Raw genomic sequence first — 17,669 nt, forward strand, 5'->3', positions numbered from 1 at the left:
GGCGAAGGCGAAGAGGTGAAGAGGGTCTCACTCATGCTGCTGCAGGTACGGCGGCGCGGTGCCTGGGCGTTGGCACAGCAACTGCATGAAGGGTTGGAGATTGCGTTCTTGAAATGGGCGGTAGAGAGCAGAACCTACTCTTACTCTTGCTCTTGCTCTACTCTACCTGCCTACCTACCGCTGCCGGTAGTGGAGTAGTGAAGATAGAGTACATACTCGAAGGAAAGCTCAAAGTAAATCAGGGGCATGCCCTCACCCACCACACCTATCGAGTCGTGCACTCTTCACACACACAGCGGCGCTCAAGATCGAGGAAAGCACTCCGAAAAACAAAATACTCATCACCACCACCGCCAACGCGCGCCAGAGTAATTTTTTAGTTTTCAAGCCACCGACGACGTTCACAAGGCACCCCAATCTCGGCGCAGAATGCCCCTTTTTCGCAAGATTGAGGATCTAGGCGCACACATGTGGCACCCCTCCCTCCCCCCCGGCGCGGCCGATGGAGTGGAGTGCATCTAGCTATCATAGATTGGGGAATGAGAGGCTATTACATGATGATTGGAGTAGGGCTCTGCGATAGCGGCGCTAAGATTATAAATGTGCGATGTGTGGTATTTGAGTTAGACGGCTAATAAGGAAGGCTTTTGACTCAGCTGGCTCAATTAATATGGTGTTACGAGATTCGCGATGATTGTGGAATTGGATTTGTGTGGATCAGAGGAGATTGATTACTCTTCTCTAGTTATGAATCCACGGATGTATATAGGCAGAGTATGTATGATTTACCTTTAACTGTAGATCCCAGAGATGCCGAATCGTATCGAAACAGAGTTGGCCGTTGATGTAAGAGGATCAAGAGGACGAATAATAATCAGCTAGCATCATCGACCCTGTCCCGGTGAAGGTGCACACAGCTAGCTGAGGGGATCTTAGTCGTTGGTTGGAGGGCCCTGATTACCAAGGCTGCTGCTAGTAACCACACACCATCCCTCCCCCCCACCCCGCCAGCCTAATCCAACACATCTGCATCCCCGCTGACATCACTCGCATCGACAATCATTGATACCCGTCAAAACGTCTGTCAATCCACAGCAGCAGATAAACCTACAATTCAATATATTCACCCCAGATGAGCTCGACGCCCCTCCGCTTCCCAGGCCCAAACCGCTTCAGGGCCGACAAAGAGAAAGACCAGACGCCCGAGGCCAAAGACCGTGTCGTCCAGCAGACAGACCAAGATGCAAGCCAGTCCCGCCTCAGCGCCGTAGAGACCGGATATCTCATTGACCCGTTTGCGCGAGCGTTCGTTGAAGGGCCCGTCCAGAAGAAGCTGCCGCTGATTAATCGAGGTTTGCCGGACTCTATAATCCTCCCCAAGAAGAAATCTAACAAACATACCCTCTATAGGAACCTACGTGCGCACCACCGCAATCGACCAGCTCGTCACCCGCTTCCTCGCCTCCACGCCCGCAAAAAAACAAATCATCTCCCTCGGCGCCGGCTCCGACACGCGCTACCTCCGCCTCCTCACCACCCACCGCGCCGCCGCCGCCTCCCTCCTCTACCACGAAATCGACTTCTCAGCCGTCACCTCGCGCAAGATCCGAGCCCTCACCCGCGGCGCCCCCTCGCTGGTCTCGGAGCTGCTCATATCGCCCCCGACGGCACTGACGGCCGATGCACTAGCATCGGAGCACTACCACATCCACCCGCTGGACCTGCGCACGCTGCACCCCGGCTGCGCGCTCCCGCAGGGCGTGGAGCGCGGGCTGCCGACGCTGTTCATCTCCGAGTGCTGTCTGATCTACCTTGCGCCGCAGGAGGCGGACGCCATCGTGCGCTGGATCACGGGGGACTTTAGCGGCGACGTCGGCGTCGTGCTGTATGAGCCGATCGGCGGCGAGGATGCCTTTGGGAAGGTGATGGTGCAGAACCTGGCGGCGCGCGGGATCGTGCTTAGGACGCTGAAGAAGTATTCGAGCCTTGAGCGGCAGAAGGAGCGGCTGCGGGTGCTGGGGCTGGCGGGCGGGCAGGAGGCGGCGGATGTGGACTTTCTGTATGAGCGGTGGGTGGGCGAGGGGGAGAGGGGGCGGATTGGCGGGTTGGAGATGCTGGATGAGATGGAGGAGTGGAGGCTGTTGGCGAGGCATTATTGTGTGGTGTGGGGGTGGAGGGGTGGGTTTGGGGGGTGGGAGGGGGCGTGGCCGGTGCAGGGTGGGAGTGGGGTGTGATTGGTTGTGGTATGTTTTTGTTTTTGTTTTCTCTCCGGTTGTTTTGGGTGTGTTGGAGTTGGTGGGCCATGGGGTTTGCATTTTTTTCTTTCTTTTTTTTTCTTCGTCTTCTTTGCTTTCTTGCGTTCCTGAGCTCTGTAGCTGGGTTGCATTGTGTGCTGCGGTACTCATCATACCAGCGAGAGATTAGCCAGCTGCGTGCATCTCATTTTCCTTCTCCTTAGGATTTTTTTTCTCCCAGATGTATATAGTCATAAATCATTGACATCCCACCCTCCCGATAGCACCCTGTAGAAGCTCCATAGCCTCCTTAACAGTGACCGATCTGGATCAAGAACAAAGCGAAGATAAAGAGTATCACTCTGTAATTAAATGTATCCAGCCATAATCTTACTTGAGCTGCAGATATAATGGCCTCTGGTCTCGAAAGCTAGCTATAGCCCGCCCTATCTCTCTAGCCCGAAGGTACTAGATATCACCCACGGAACATGGTGGATAGGGCGCGGACTATAGTTGGGTGTGTTTCTGGTATTCGGAGGTGTTTGGTAATTGGGCGTTGTCAACCGTTGTCGAGGAAAACCCCATCAAAGCTCAAAATCAGCAAAAGCCAACTTTATAACCGCCTCAAACAACCGCTCAAAGTCATCCCACGGTCAGTATGATTTAATTCCATATAGTTTAGAAGTAGATCTATCTTTCTATACAATAATCTTATCTTCCATGCTTTTAGAATCTTCACATTTTCCTGGCCCCTGATCCCACATCACAACTCAGAGACATGCTGAATTCTGAGTACTTGAATATCTTCTTTAGATACCTTACTACTCGTTGGCAAATTTTGCCCATCTGGTGGTGGTTGACCAAACACCCCCGAATACCAGAAACACACCCAGTTGTAGTGGCAAGTTGTGACACTGTATGGGTATAGACTCCAATCTTCCGTCTAGTGGTTGTCTAGCTGCAGGTGTGAAGTAGGTACTCGGACTAATAAGGCCGGCTGTAAACCGGCCTTTGAGCAGGTAGTAAGATTATGTGTAAGCCAGAAATAAGCATTCGAGACTACTGCGCAGATAGAATGTGTTAGAGAAGACGCCCCGCGAGCTGCGTGTCTAGTGAAGCCCGAGACAGTCCGGGTCGTTGGGCGAGTGATATTTGATGATGGATGGCTTGTCACTTTGGCTTGGAGTTTTTTCTAAGGGAGATAGGGCTAGACCGTGGGACTTGATAATGCGTATTATTGGTCTGGGTGAGTGGAAGTGGTTTAAGATGGGGTGTTTTATTTGGAGATCTAGAGGGGGGGGGCGTTTGTTATCCATGTGTTGTGATCGCTCCAGTCGTTTGTGGTTCACTTTCGAACGAGCCGGTAATATAATGCAACTATTGGTGCTAACAATATATACCACCCTTAATCTTTCATCACCATTAGGTGGTCGAGGAAGAGAAGATAACGATATGAAGACAAAGTTCAGTCTGAGAATCATAGATCATCACTCGCAATCTCCCCCCCCCGGGGTTCCGCCGGGCTACCCCGTATAGTACTGGGACCACATTTAAATCTATACGAGCTCACTTATAATTAGTCCTTTTGTGTCCTTCGTGCGATCCGGGTGCGCGTCTAGTTCCCTCCGACTCTCCGGGTACTTGACTTCACAGCGGAGCCCCACTGTACAGCGGTAGGTAATAAGTAATGGAACGCCCTGAGACACAGTGATACCTGTTTTAGGTAAAACGCCACCAACATACGGTGTTTGCAGGTATAACTGTACCTCAGGGCGTCCCATCACTTATTACCCACCGCTGTACATACATACCGTCCCGGCCACGGTAATAGCTACCCCTCTCTCCGCGGGAACTGCTGGGTTGGATAGAGCTCTGGTGCACTATCTTGTCGGCGGTGCCGCTGTTTGGTTGTGTCGTACGCTCTATTAACAGTATTGATGCATCAGGGAAAGCCGTCTTGTAACGTGTATGTGATATGCGTATGTTAAGGCGTATGAAGGGGTATCAGATTCAGTTTCAATAATGAATCGCGATATGAGTGTACTAATATGTTCGGAAATTTGTGTTTTAATGCATCATGTAACGAATCGGGGAATGCATCGATTAATGAGCCTTTTATGCATCACATATAGCCGGGCATGTGTGGCAGAACGAATGCACAATGCATCATATAATTAAATAAAAAAAATATAAATGCATCCCTAAATGAATCATGTATATTGAGAAAAGAAAAAATGAAATCACCTGGAGTTGAGCTCAGCTACCGGTAATATGTTTTTGTGTTAATAGGCTGTACTTAAAATCAAAAAATCGGTTTATTATTGAATAATGTGTTGAATAATGTGTTCCCCAAATTGTATCTTATATTGTGCTAAAAGTGATCATGAAAGTTGTACATGGTAATTATAGTATATGCAATTGCATCAATTGATTCATTTACAACATGCCTCGACGCGGTAATTGCATCAATCGGAGCCTTTTCCACGCAGCGTTCTGTGGGCAATGTGCTTATTAATGCATTTACTCCCGTAGTAGAGACGTAGCTTGAGAGCTTTCGAAATTTCGTTCCGGCAAAGGAGATTTCGGTGATGTCAATGATTATGACTCCATGGAGACGGTCGCCTAATTCGCCAGTGCACTTCGAAATGAAGGGAGTGTGGATGCTTAGTACATGTAGCTATGACCTTGTACCGGCTGAAACTCATATGTTTGGGGGGTTATGCATAGCTTAATTACGATTATAGGGTTAATTGAGAAAAAATCACAGCAAAGGCCTTTCGCTTTCTAAAGGCGTTGGTGACATCTACTCGGCTGTTTTTTTCTCTTCTCTTCCCTCGCTTCTGACTTACTGCTTTCTGTTGAACGTTGCGGGATCCGAAAACGAGCCTGTATCTACACCCACAAGTTGAGAACCTTTTCAGTCACAATCAGAAGATTTTGATGCGAGAATTTGGACATCTGTGTCCAAGTACGCCCATGTATGTAGCCTTGGTTAACCATAACCCGTCTCCTGTTGGGCTGTTGTACCCCGCGGCCCCCCGTGTGTTGGTAGTTTATATAAACCGCTTAGTAGTATGGTAGAGCCTACAGTAACTAAAAAAGTGCAATTCGTGTTGATGGTTGGGACGAGTGATAGTACGTGATCCAACCCAATCCAATCCAGTCGAGGTCGAATGGCCGACGTATATCAATCTCAAACTGGAACTGTCACACAGCGCAAGCAGCCGCTAGAGACTTGCTGTGACTGGTAAAGTGTAGTTTGTTTCTGGCGAATGACTAAAGGATTCTTTTTGAGGGGGGTAAGATGAAGTTGTTTTTCTTCCTGCTGCGCCTTTACTACTATACTTGCTTGGTTGGCTACAGATAAACAAGTGAATGGCCAGATGTACTTGTACGGGTATGGGTATGTGTAATTGCTGTCACAGTGCATGTGGAAGACAGTTGCAATACGGGGAGCTCCCCTAGTGGTCACAGTCGATTCTTCTTTCCTACGTACTTGTGTAGGCAATCTACTTTTCTCGACTATAGGTTAGGTGCATGTAGGATACGTGTGTTTTTTTAATCAGAAGGGGAGAAGAAAAATATTTTGTCTCGCCAGCAAAAAGAGTTCGCAGCACTGCTTTGGCTGTTACATCTCTTTCTACGTCCGGAGGGGGGGTTGAACGATCACAGCTGTGGTACAGAGTGTGAACTCTATACTGCTGGACCATCCAACCCATGCTCACTATGATTTCGTTAGTGTTGTTGACTGTGTGTGTACCAGTCGGCTCTCACTTTACGCTAGCTTGGCAATGCTGCATGGGGATAGCTCTGAGATAGAATAGCTCCTACACCAGGAGCGAGAGTACAACAATGCAGCCCCGCAGCTTTAATATTATGTGGCCTAGCAAAGCTAGAACACCCCAGTCGAGAAACCGGCCCCCCAACCCCATCCCGATTTACGAGTGGTTTCCTATGACGAAGGATAAAAACCAAGTCTATGCCAAAAGACTAACTCCACAGTATGAATGAGGCATATGATTTAGGTGAAGCGCCTTAAGGTCCAACTTAATCTTTGAGCTTTACTGCATTAGTACGTATCCATTCAAAGGTTCGTTCCATAAATACTGCGGCATATATGCAAAGTATTGCAGTTCACACTCTGAGGTAGAGAGAATCAAGATGATTTGTACAATCTCTCCATAGTCGCAATTGGAGGCTTTAAACAGGGGGAGGGTAGGGAGTGGAGGGCTTGCAGTAGTCTACCTTTAGCTGGGATTTTGGAGAATCGATGCGTGGGGGGATCAGGGACATAATATTCGACTACCTACGGAGCACCCGGACTAGAAGAGGTTTATGTAGTCTAAAGTATGTAGTACTGTGTTGTCATCATGATAGGTGGCTACTAGTCTGAGAACACTTTTCACAATCATCGATACAAGTCTTATTCGCTACACGATCTTCTTTCATATGTACAGAGTTTAATTTCATTCAAATCTTCTCGAGACAATACCTACCCGGTTACGAGAGCTCTTTCAAGCAAGGTATTGGTACCTACATACATGCAGCTCGGCTGATATATTAACGCATTACGCTGACTATGACCAAGGACGATCTCAGTACATAGCTGTTCGAGAGCTCGATCGAGTGCTATCCTTCGTGTGTACTCGGGCTCTTTACATCTGCTACCTTCTTGTTTCATGACTCCATCTTCTTTTTTCTTTATTTTATACCTACTCGCCCAGCTTATTTATTCTTATCCTCTCAGCACTGAAGTACTCTAAAGTGGTTGTCACTCACTGGATTTGGTCCAGCTCCAACGGTCTGTTGCAGATCACCTCTACATACCCCTGTCACTGCCGATCCCAAAACAAACAGAAATCCTTGGCGCTACATATGTACAACAACGCGACATCTCACTTCCCTCACGAACGAACTCGGGACAAGACAACAAAGAGGACCAACACCAGCACCAAAATCAACATCACCACCAACCACAAGCAGCCCAACCAGCAGGGCCACCAATTGGCAGTTTAGAAAAGGCCACACTCCCTAACACGGCCCCCCACTTCCCTAGAAACACCTCGACAATCCATCTCGAGACCCCAGATCTCGAGAACGCACCGCCATGTCCGGCATGAACATCTACAGCAAACGGCTCAACTCCTTCCGCCCCAAGCGACGCCCCTCCTCGGCCTCCACCAACAAGCCCCCGCCCATGAAATGGCCACACGACCGACCCTCCGCAAAGACGCTCGCCGCCGCCGGCCTCTACTACAACCCGTCCGAGGACCACCCGGACAACGTGACCTGCTACCTGTGCGCCAAGGACCTCGACGGCTGGGAGTCGGACGACGACCCGAGCGCCGAGCACGTCAAGCACTGCCCCGACTGCGGGTGGGCGAGAGTTTCCGTGACGTCGACGTCGACATCGACGGCGGAGGACCCGCGGGGCGCGCGCATGGTGCGCGCGAGGGCGGACACCTTTGGGGATTGGTGGCCGCATGAGGGGAAGCTGGGGTGGGCGCCGTCGGTGCATAGGGTGCGTTCGTTTTTTGTCTTTTGTGGTCGGGGGAGAGAGGATTGTTGACTGACGGGTGTAACTATAGATGGCGGAAGCGGGTTGGCACTATTCACCCACGAAGGATTCGGACGATTTCGCGAATTGTGCGTATTGCGATCTGTCGCTGGATGGATGGGAGCCGACGGACGATCCGATAGAGGAGCACAGGCGGCGCTCGCCGAACTGTGCGTTTTTCACTTGGACACCCCCCAGACAGCCCACGAGGAAGACGTCGAGAGCTTCGATGCAGTCGGTGATGGCCAACTCAGACGACGAGCCGGTCACGAAACCAACCAAGAAGGCACCTCGCGCAAAGAAGTCCAAGAAAGCAGAGCCGGAGCCCGACAACGTATTCGAAGATGCCCCCCGCGGCCGGAAACGAACCAGCACGGCAGCTCAACAGGGCCCCGTCGTCATGTATGACGGCACAATATCTACCGAAGAAGAAGTAGGACACGAGCAGCAGCAACCCGCACAGAAAAAACGTGCCACCCGCGCCTCTCTAGCAGCACAGCAGCTATCCCGCGACGCAAAGATGAACGCCGACAGCGATAACGAATCCATCGCCTCAGTTGCCTCAAGGACCGGGGTTAAACCAAAAGCAAAAGCTAAGAAGCCCGCCGCACGCCGCAATTCGAAGGTCCGCGGCAACTCTGTTGCCCGCAAAACCAAAGCCCAGCCCGCCATCCCTTCGGACGATGAGCTTGATCGCGCGCTCGCCCTGGACCTTGAGCGCCCGCTCACGGACGAGGAGGAGGGGTTCAAGGACTTCAAGAAGCCGTTTATCAGGCCCATGAAACGCATCACCCGCTCCCGCGCCTCCTTGGCCGTGGAAGAGAAGATGCGTAATGCCCCGCCCGACTCCATCCTCAACTCCACCACTAAGGGAGGACGAGGCAGGACGCCGGCTGTTGCAGACGTGGACAGAAGCCCTACGAAGAGTCCTTCAAAAAAGTTTTTCCGTGAGAGTTCGCAGGATTTCTCGATCCCTGTAAGGGTGCCGAAGCATCTGGCTGTGGAGGACGACTTACAGGAGGTGAAAAGTCCGGAGAGGAGGAACCTGGAAGACGATTTTGCTGGTGACACTATCAAGGTCGCTGCTAGGGATATCACGGATACAGAGATGGAGATGGAAATCGAAGTCAAGCCCAAGAAAGCACCGGCTAAGAAAGCGGCACGAGGGCGCAAGAAGAAAGATGCGGCGGAAACCGTAACTGCCACTGAAGACGAGCCGGAAGCACCAAAGCCCAAGAGAGGCAAAGCGGCCAAGAAGGCGGCATCTACAAGGGAAAGGGAGAGCAATGTCACCGTCGACTCGGTCCAAGAGAAAATCGAACTCCAGCTCTACCAAGAGCAAGAAGAACGACCGCAGAAGGGGAGGAAGAGACTAGTAAGGGGCACAAGGCCAAAGCGAGAAAGCGTAATCTCAATTGCGAGCACCGTAGAGACAGAGCCAGAACCGGCGCAGAGCTTTATGGACATTGACCATCAGGAAGAAGAGCCCGCCGAGACTTCAGATGCGGGCAGCGTAATCCGCCACGATGTCGCCGACACTTTGTACCCCACACTCGCACCATCGCCCGAGCCGCAAGCAGCAGAAGCAGAAGCGGAAGTCGAAATGGAAGAAGAAGCAGCAGAACCCACTCCGAAACCCACAAAGAAGACCGCAAACCCAACGACCAAGCGCTCCACCCGCAGCAGCGCAGTCTCCACAGCTTCAACCACTATCTCATCCATCGCGGGCTCGCACCTCAACTCAGACTCCGACAACACACCTCGCCAGAAGGGCCGCAAGCCCACAAAGAAACAGCAGGCAAGGCAACGCAAGACCAAAGACGACGCCCTCAAGAAAGGGAGCGAGAGCTTCTTCAACAGCGCGCAGAACGAAGAGATGAAAGGCCGCAAGGGAAGACGGACCAGGAGCAGCATGATGGCCGCAGAGGCAGAGGAGGAGGACACTGTGCGGGACAGCACCACAAAGGGCCGCAGCAGCTCACCAGCGTTTGTAACGCCGGGTGACGACGTGCACATGTCCGAAGCCGCGCACGCAGCCGAAGAGCGAACAGTCTCCGACAACCACAACGACGACGACCTCTCCGCCACCGACATAGACCCGCACTCCACCGCCTCCTCCCCCGCGCCCGAAACCGAAGCCTCCACCGATCGCCCCGTCTCCCCGCGCGCCCCGGCACCAACACGCATGCCGCTCTCGCCCGTCCGGCGCGGGATGAACATCCCGCTCGCCACCGCCGCCGCCACCACGCCCAAAGCGCACCCCAAGGTCACCGCGCTCCATAGCCGAAAGCCGTGGGTCGCTGTCGACCTCGATACCGTGTTTGCGCACGGCAGCGAGGAGTCGGATGAGGGGGCGGGCGTCCTGACGGCGCGCGAGAGGGAGATGACCGTGGCCGAGTGGGTCAAGTGGAATGCGGCGCAGGCGGAAGGCAGGATGAAGGGGGAGGGGGAGAGGATTGTGGCGCTGTTTGAGGCGTGTGGGAGGAGGGCGAGGGAGGCGATCGAGGCGATTGAGACGGTAGATTAGTGGTTTGGAAGGAGGGAGGGAGGTGGGCGGGTGTAATTAGTAATTTGTTTTTACTATTCTTTTTTTTACTACGTTTTTTTTACTGCTCTTTTTTCTTTCTTTTTGGTTGTGGTTGTGGTTATTGTTGATGGTACATGGGCGCACCGATATCAGGGGAGGTTGTTTATGTTAGTAGATGCCATGGATGGCCGTTATGGGCAAGCTGTAGCCCCCCTTCTGTTGTTCCGCCTGTAGCATATCGTAGTCGCGCAAGCGGTCGAAAATAAAATTAGAAAGCCCAACATTACGAAGCGTGCGGTATTCTGGACACGGTTCTTCTTCGGAAGAGGTGCATAAGCTTTACTTCCGCATTTCCTTCTTACCACCACAAGCGCTGTATCCCTGAGATTCCTGTGGAAGAGATCTGAATCTCGCAGCACTGGTCAGGACATGTTTTAGCTCCGTTGAGGCAGCTAGTACAGCGAGTGAGTCACTATGCATCACTCGCACCTGTCCGAAGAGCCTATAATTCTTGGCAACGAGCTCTTATTACTCTGGGTTAGGTCATATCTTTGCTACTAGCTCCACCGAAATAGAAAACAAAAACGCTATTAACTGGCCCTGAAGCCTACATTAGAACCCCCTGTAGGCGGGTGGCTATACCCACGTGCCTATCTTCGCCGAGGAGGACTTGAAGCCCGCACGCCGGCTCGCAGGTCGCCTTCAAGTAAGCCCGACCGGAGCCAGTTGTGAGATTTTGCAATAAGATTTATTTGGGTTCTTGTAAGTCGCCTTGTTGGTAGATTTGCGTGTTTACAGTTACAAGAGCACTGAGGAGAGTATCAGCATAGAAAATGACGGCAAGTAATTCCATGACCAAAAAATGGGAATCCTTTTCAAGTCTAAGATTTAACGCTACAATTCCGAAATCCAGTCACCCCCCCATTTCTTCGCTACTTTTTATAATACACCAATACCACCCCCCCCCCCCACACACACACACACACATACACACATACACCCAACCTTCACCAGCCCGGCCCTTTCTAACTGTAAAAAGAGAAACTCGTCCGACAAAGCGGGCATGAACTCGAGTTACTGGTCCTGAACCACTTCAGCAGACACGAAGAGTGGAACTTATTCTTGCACGTTGAGCAAGCCTTGTTCGGCAGCGACCTGTCGGGCGTCACAGCCAGGATACTGTAACAGATAGCGCACTCGGCAATGCCTTGGAAGAGCAGCGAGACGTTTTTGCGGAAGAGGGTCAGTCCGTCGATGATGGATGCGCTCTGCACGGAGAAAAAAAAGTCAGCTTAAATCTTCAGAAGGGGAGGACAATGTTCTTCCTACCTGGAAGTTGATGACAGCCTGCGAAGCCAGCTGCATCTTCTTGAACTGCTGCTCACTCAAACCAACTCTCTTAACCCCCTCGACCTCCACTTGTCGCAGTGGGAACGTCGAGGGAAGCCTAACCATCATCTCCATCGTCTGGTCGTCGATCGGATACACGGCTAGGATTTCCTTCGCCGTTCCGCGCGAGATCTTGACCTGCATGCCTTCTTCCTCTCCAGGCGTAGGGGCGGGCTGCTCGGCCATCCATGCGCGGATTGCTGCAAATTCCTTGTCTATGATGAGTGGCGACATGTACTTTTCCGTGAAGGATTCCACCGAGAGCACCTTCTGCCGGACTTTGCAGTCTATCCACCATGATTTCGAGAGCGAGGGTGTGAAGCGAAGTGAGAGGTAGTAGAGGTGGATTAGAAGCCATTGGGTGTCTTTTAAGGGGGACTCTTCCAGGTCGGGGGTGTATGACTCGATATCGAATTTGGAGGCGTCGATTGAGCGCCCCTTTGAGTGGCCGAGAAAGTCGAAGGCGAAGTCAAGCAATCCGGTAAGATAACCGCCTTCTTTGAGGTTACCCACGTAGGCGGATCGGACTTTGAATGACTATTGTTCCCAAATCAGCAATCTGACGGCAAGGAGATCAAGGGGCTTTGATATATAACTTACAGAATTCTCAAAATGATCAAATATCAGTATCCAGGTCAATAGATACCCTCTTAGTGTCAATGGCATAGCCCTTTCAAAATCCCAGTCCTCTACTTGATCCATTGTCGGTGGCTCCATAATCAAGCTCAATAACTCCATTGGAAGCTGAAGTGTGAAGTTATCCTCTTTTGACAAGGCGGCTTCGATGGAGACGTGCTCCTGGATGGATGGAATATATCTATGCAAGAGCTCAAATGCAGCCGCTTGAACTGGTCTTGATTTTACGTTCAAAAGTGGATAAATGTCAGTAGGATTTCCGATATATTTAAGATCCATTGATCTTGTCTGTCGGGACATAAGAGCGTTGCATAAATTCCGGGGTTGATGTTGATCATCTGCATGTCTTGAGTTTCCTAATGTCTCCCTTAGGATAGGGTAAAGATCGGTTGTTTCCCAGGCTTCTTCGATGTCATCGTTTGCAAAACGAAGTGACTTCAGGGTCTGGAATAGCTTCAGTGATGCGAAGATCAAGGGTACACAATCCTCTACCACAATAGGATTAGATATGCCCATGCCGACCAATTCACACAACGACTGCCAATGCTCGCCATATAGCTCTTTAACTGTAGGCAGAACACTTGCAAAGGTTTTCATAGCTTCTGTGAGGACCTCTGTGTTAATTTCTGTCTCGGGCTCTTCTTTTTCACCAAACCAGGAAAGAAGGTGTTTGATAAGTAGGATTGTGCGTTGAGGTGGAAGCGGAGCCACGTCTTCACCAGGTTTAGGAAGAACTGCATTCAAGAATACCAGCCTGCGAAAACCTTCCTCCCCGCATTTGGATCTGGGGACGCCCATCACATCACTTGCAAGCTCATTCCGTAGTCTATCGGCATCTTTACTATGCTCCAACAACTCGGATAGTCCTGTGAGTATCGCAGTAATCCGAAACACGTCAGTGCCTCTCCTTACATCACACAGTCTCAGCCAAGTTTGTGTTTGCTCCAATGTGACTTTATGATGATCTGCGAGGCCTCCAATTACCCCGGTTAAAGCCCTTGCCGAGTAAAATGCTGACGTACTCGCGGGCTGCTCCACGGAGCCCTCCATCAGGCGCTCAATCACGACTAACAGATATCCTGCTAGATCATCCTGTTCAAAACAACTTGCAATGAAACTTTGGATATCAGAAACAAACTCTAGAGCCTCCTGTTCAACTTCTGGCAAGTTTTCGGTCCAGAGATAATTGGCACCAGTAATGGCGACATTATCCTTGGCCAACTCCAAGGTCAACGCAAGGTGGTAAAACAGCGTTGTCCGTGCATCCTCTGAGATCTGAGAGAACACATCATCCTGACTTCTGTTGAACGAGCCCATCGCTTTGAGGAACTCGATTGTAAATATTCCCATCCTCATTGCAGCTGAAACACCTTGTCGGTCCCGAACAATAGAAGTGGAAACTGGGGCCTTTTGCTTGTCAGCAAAGAAAATTGCTCCACCGATCGGGTTTGTAATAGCGAGCGACATCTTCACCGCACCCATCAAACATGGGCCCAGCTCACGTTTCCAGAGCTCCGGTGTAAACAACAGCTTTTCTACAAGCGTCACCTTTTCGCCCGCTGGAGCTCGATCGATTAAGGCCTTTGCCTTTTCCGCAAGGGCATGCAGCGAAAGCTCTACATCTTTGGGTTCCCTGACACTCTTCGAGATGATGTCCACCACAGTACCCACAACCTCCGCTTGATCCTTCGTATTACTAGCCGCGAGCCCTGCTTCAAGAACTTTGTAGATACTTTTCGCCGCGTCTGAAACCTCGCTCTCAGGTGATTCTATGAGCACCAGCAATCGGTATACCATATCTGCACCATCCTTCGACGTTGCAAAGCCCACCAATACTTGCGGGTTTTGTTTGGCAACAGTTGCAAGATGCTTGCACACAGATGATGACTTCCGTCCCTCCTGCAGCGATAACCCATCACTAAGCATCACAAGCATTTCCATAATCTTACCCTCCGATAATACCGATGAACCGAATGACGATTTCATCATCTCCCATCCTGCAGCTTCATCAGTTTCTAAACTAGCTTCTAATTTCCGGTTCACATAATGTTCTAGTTCTGCCACTGGTGGAACTCTGTTTTGAAGTGAAGTTGGGGTTGATTGTAGGAGTTGGATTATGCGGGCTTCTTTGGTTTCTTTTGAAAGAGTTGAAAGAAGAATGGAACGGATTGTTTTCTTCCATGCTGTTTCGAAGGGGGCGAAATCGGGCGTGTGTGTGCCATATGCTATGAGGGCTGACAGGATATGCGGCAATAATGGTGAAAGGAGGAGATCTGGAAGGCTTTCGGTAAAGAAGACGGTCGTTGCCTAGTGATATTAGTATTATTCCTCCCTGTCTGTGTAGCCACTTGGAAACAAACCTGCTGCGCCGTTTGAATACTTAAAACGCTAGAGCCAAAATTCGAAAGCATCTGCTCTAGTAATAAGGACATATCACTTGACTTGCCTGTTTCTTGTCAGTTTCCTCTCGTGGGACTAAAAAGATCAAAATACACACCCTTTTCGCTCACCACCGCCGAAATACACTGCAACAAAATGTCGACATTACTAGCTTTTACGATATCAGCCACTTGATTCTCCTCCTTAGTCTTTTTGAGGATTTCTGCGCTCAAATCGACCCATTTTTGACCCATGCCATCGGTATCTCCTTTGGCGATGCGCTCAAGTAGCAAATTTTCCACCTTATTCCATACACCTTCTCTCATAAGATGTACAATTCGCTCGTCATGCGCACCAGCCATTGCTACTCCACTAGCGCATATACTCGCTGCATAATATGGAACCCTCATCTTCTCTGCCTCGTCCGTATTTCCAAGCATATAGTTATGGTATATGGGCCATATCGACTTCTCAATGATTTTAGCAGCCTCGCCTGCATCCCCTCCCTCTAAAGCAAGGAGATAGTAGATGACACTGAAGTAGGCTCCCCAAGCTGATATCAAATGAGTCCTTGGTTCCGGCCCATTACAGATACCATCCACAAATCCTACCAATAGCTCCCGGATGCCATCAAGTGATTTCGGAAGAATTTCTCGTGGTATTGCAGAAATCAAGTTCACTAGTTTTCTCCAATACTCCTGACCAGCAGACTGGGATCCAGTTTTCACAAATTTTATCAGCATTCCAATTGGAGTCCGCTTCTTTGACGGTTTTAAGACTGTCCATGAAGTCGGGAGTGAGGACGTTAATGATATAAGGGCATCTAAATAATCAATTACAGAGCCGATTTGACTTTTGGCAAGAGATTTTGTAATGATTGCCTCCGAAACGATGGGAAAGGTTTCTGGAGAGGAAATGATTGAGGGGATGAAAGTTAGTGTAAGAGTGAGAAATCTGTATAATGCCTTTCGAAGGTAAGGGTCCGAATAGTAGGAGAATGACCATAGATAAGGTTCAGAAATGACTGCAGAATATGAGTCGTGCTGTTTCTTCAATTCGGCTTCCGGAAGTGTGGCTATTCCTGTTAGCTATGATCACGAATCACTAGTACAACGGGAAAGAGCTTACAGATGAGGTGACCAAGAGCTAAAACACTCGTCGCGATAACTCTCGCAAATTTGTTCTGCGCATCATCTGGTGACACCTGCCTTTCATCGCTCAAAGTGTCGACAGTCTCATGTAGAACCACATTCGTGCAGTATTTCACAATGTCTACCTGATACGCCTTCCACACCTTTGCAATCTTTTCCTCGGATGAAAATACAAGCTTCAGCGCATCATTTGCAGCTTTTGATGTAGCCCGATCATTATCGTATAACCCGGCAAGCCAAGCTCCAATCACTCGAGGCATATATTCCGCGATTCTTTTCCCAGCACGCTGCGAAATAAGACCGTGAACAGTGTGTGAGAGGGTCCGTACTCGTCGAGAAGTATCGGTCGAGAGTCGGGGGTATAGTAAGACCTATAAGTAGCAGGACAGAACAATTCAGCACTATTTTCATGAATCGAAATATCTATACGCACCCAGGCTGCGATAATAGTGTCCTCAACATCTGTCACCGCTTGTAAATCTTCCAGGGCTTTCGACTTCGTCGTATCATCTTTTTTTGACAAATTCTTAAATAACACCACGACGCTTGAATCGCTGATTCCTTTAAGGTCTGGTGGCGGTGTGACATAGGATAGTTGCGACGCTGAGGCCGATGAGAATGTTGATGCTGTGTCGAATCCACCAAATCCACCGAATCCCCCCACCCCCGAGGATGTGGAAGGTGTGAATGCTTTGCTGCTGCGGGCGGACTGTTTTTTGCTCATTTTGCGTATACTTAATTAGAGAGTAATGTAGAGCTTTTCGGGTGGTAATATACAGGACCAGAGTGATCGGGGTCCTTTTGTTTCTATGCGAGACTCCTCCGTTTGCTTGAGAAATGACGCACCGTCCAGTGTATTCTAGAAGTTGTAACTACATTAAGGCCTGCCCTACAGGGTATTTGCCCTGCTACATACGAGCCTCATCCCCGCAGCGCCGCTTATATAATAAACAGCAAGCATGTGAATCATACTATCTTGACAAAGATGGAAAGGCTATTTGAAGACATTACTTAAAGCAGAACTCTGAATATTTGCGCCAAGAATTTGGGGATTTTGAAAGTTGAAAGTAAAATAACCATTAAACCCAATCCATCGGGTACCACTGGTGCCTTTTGAACCGAGATTGGGCTCACGCTAATTCATATTGAATTTCACTTAAACCCTCACTAGGGATTGCGTGCCAAGGCCCGAAACGAAAATAGTAGGGTAAGTCATATTTCGGTAACTTGACTCAGTTCTATTTGAACTGAGCTTGTGGCCGTTGGAGACTTCTCATGCAAATTCAAAGTGAATATTGGAACCCTAACCCTGCATCTGGTACAACATGTATCATGATTCATCTTTACAAGGTGTCCTTTGAGGCTTTGACTCTTTTCAGCCCACATGTCTGGAACATCACGTTGTCACAAACTACGAACCACAGTGTCCACATCCTGATGAGGCGGGAAGCTGGCTGCAGGTGTCACTAGGTAGCGCGCCTGGTATCTTCAGGCACAAATTTCACATCCTTTCCTCACTCCACCTCAGTACATGATAACAAAGGACAGCGTAATGGATATGACCTGGATCAACAAGGGTTAAGAAAATTTTCATGCAATGCATTAGATCAAGATTGTCGAACTCCTCGATTGCACTTTGCATTCTGAATTCATCAACGCGGTATCAAGAACTGAAGCTAGGTGAACAAATTTCGAGGAAAAGACAACACACAAGACAGTAGACAACACCACCCAAACCGAATAAGGAAGCATACTGGTAACAACTGAACCCGAAAAAAGTAGTTACAACATTCCCA

The 17,669-nt window shown here is 49.8% G+C and overlaps 3 protein-coding genes across 3 annotated transcripts; 2 read left to right on the plus strand and 1 right to left on the minus strand.

The window, feature by feature from the left end:
• Window positions 1-1,132: 1,132 nt before the first annotated feature.
• Window positions 1,133-2,234, plus strand: H6S33_004331 (uncharacterized protein; the record flags this gene model as incomplete). The annotated part of the gene is made up of 2 exons (XM_044835680.1): window positions 1,133-1,352; window positions 1,411-2,234. The coding sequence occupies 2 exons, from the start codon at window positions 1,133-1,135 to the stop codon at window positions 2,232-2,234; spliced, it is 1,044 nt and encodes a 347-aa protein (XP_044691069.1).
• A 5,107-nt stretch (window positions 2,235-7,341) lies between these two features.
• Window positions 7,342-10,318, plus strand: H6S33_004332 (uncharacterized protein; the record flags this gene model as incomplete). Its single annotated transcript, XM_044835681.1, has 2 exons — window positions 7,342-7,755; window positions 7,823-10,318. 2 exons carry the CDS (start codon window positions 7,342-7,344, stop codon window positions 10,316-10,318), a joined length of 2,910 nt encoding a protein of 969 aa, XP_044691070.1.
• A 1,025-nt stretch (window positions 10,319-11,343) lies between these two features.
• H6S33_004333 (uncharacterized protein) lies at window positions 11,344-16,597 on the minus strand (the record flags this gene model as incomplete). The annotated part of the gene is made up of 7 exons (XM_044835682.1): window positions 11,344-11,586; window positions 11,648-12,244; window positions 12,308-14,650; window positions 14,704-14,789; window positions 14,841-15,797; window positions 15,851-16,244; window positions 16,307-16,597. 7 exons carry the CDS (start codon window positions 16,595-16,597, stop codon window positions 11,344-11,346), a joined length of 4,911 nt encoding a protein of 1,636 aa, XP_044691071.1.
• Window positions 16,598-17,669: the final 1,072 nt, after the last annotated feature.

Source organism: Morchella sextelata (genome assembly GCF_020137385.1).
Source record: "Morchella sextelata strain SCLS chromosome Unknown scls_17, whole genome shotgun sequence".
Classification (NCBI taxonomy): Eukaryota; Fungi; Ascomycota; class Pezizomycetes; order Pezizales; family Morchellaceae; genus Morchella; species Morchella sextelata.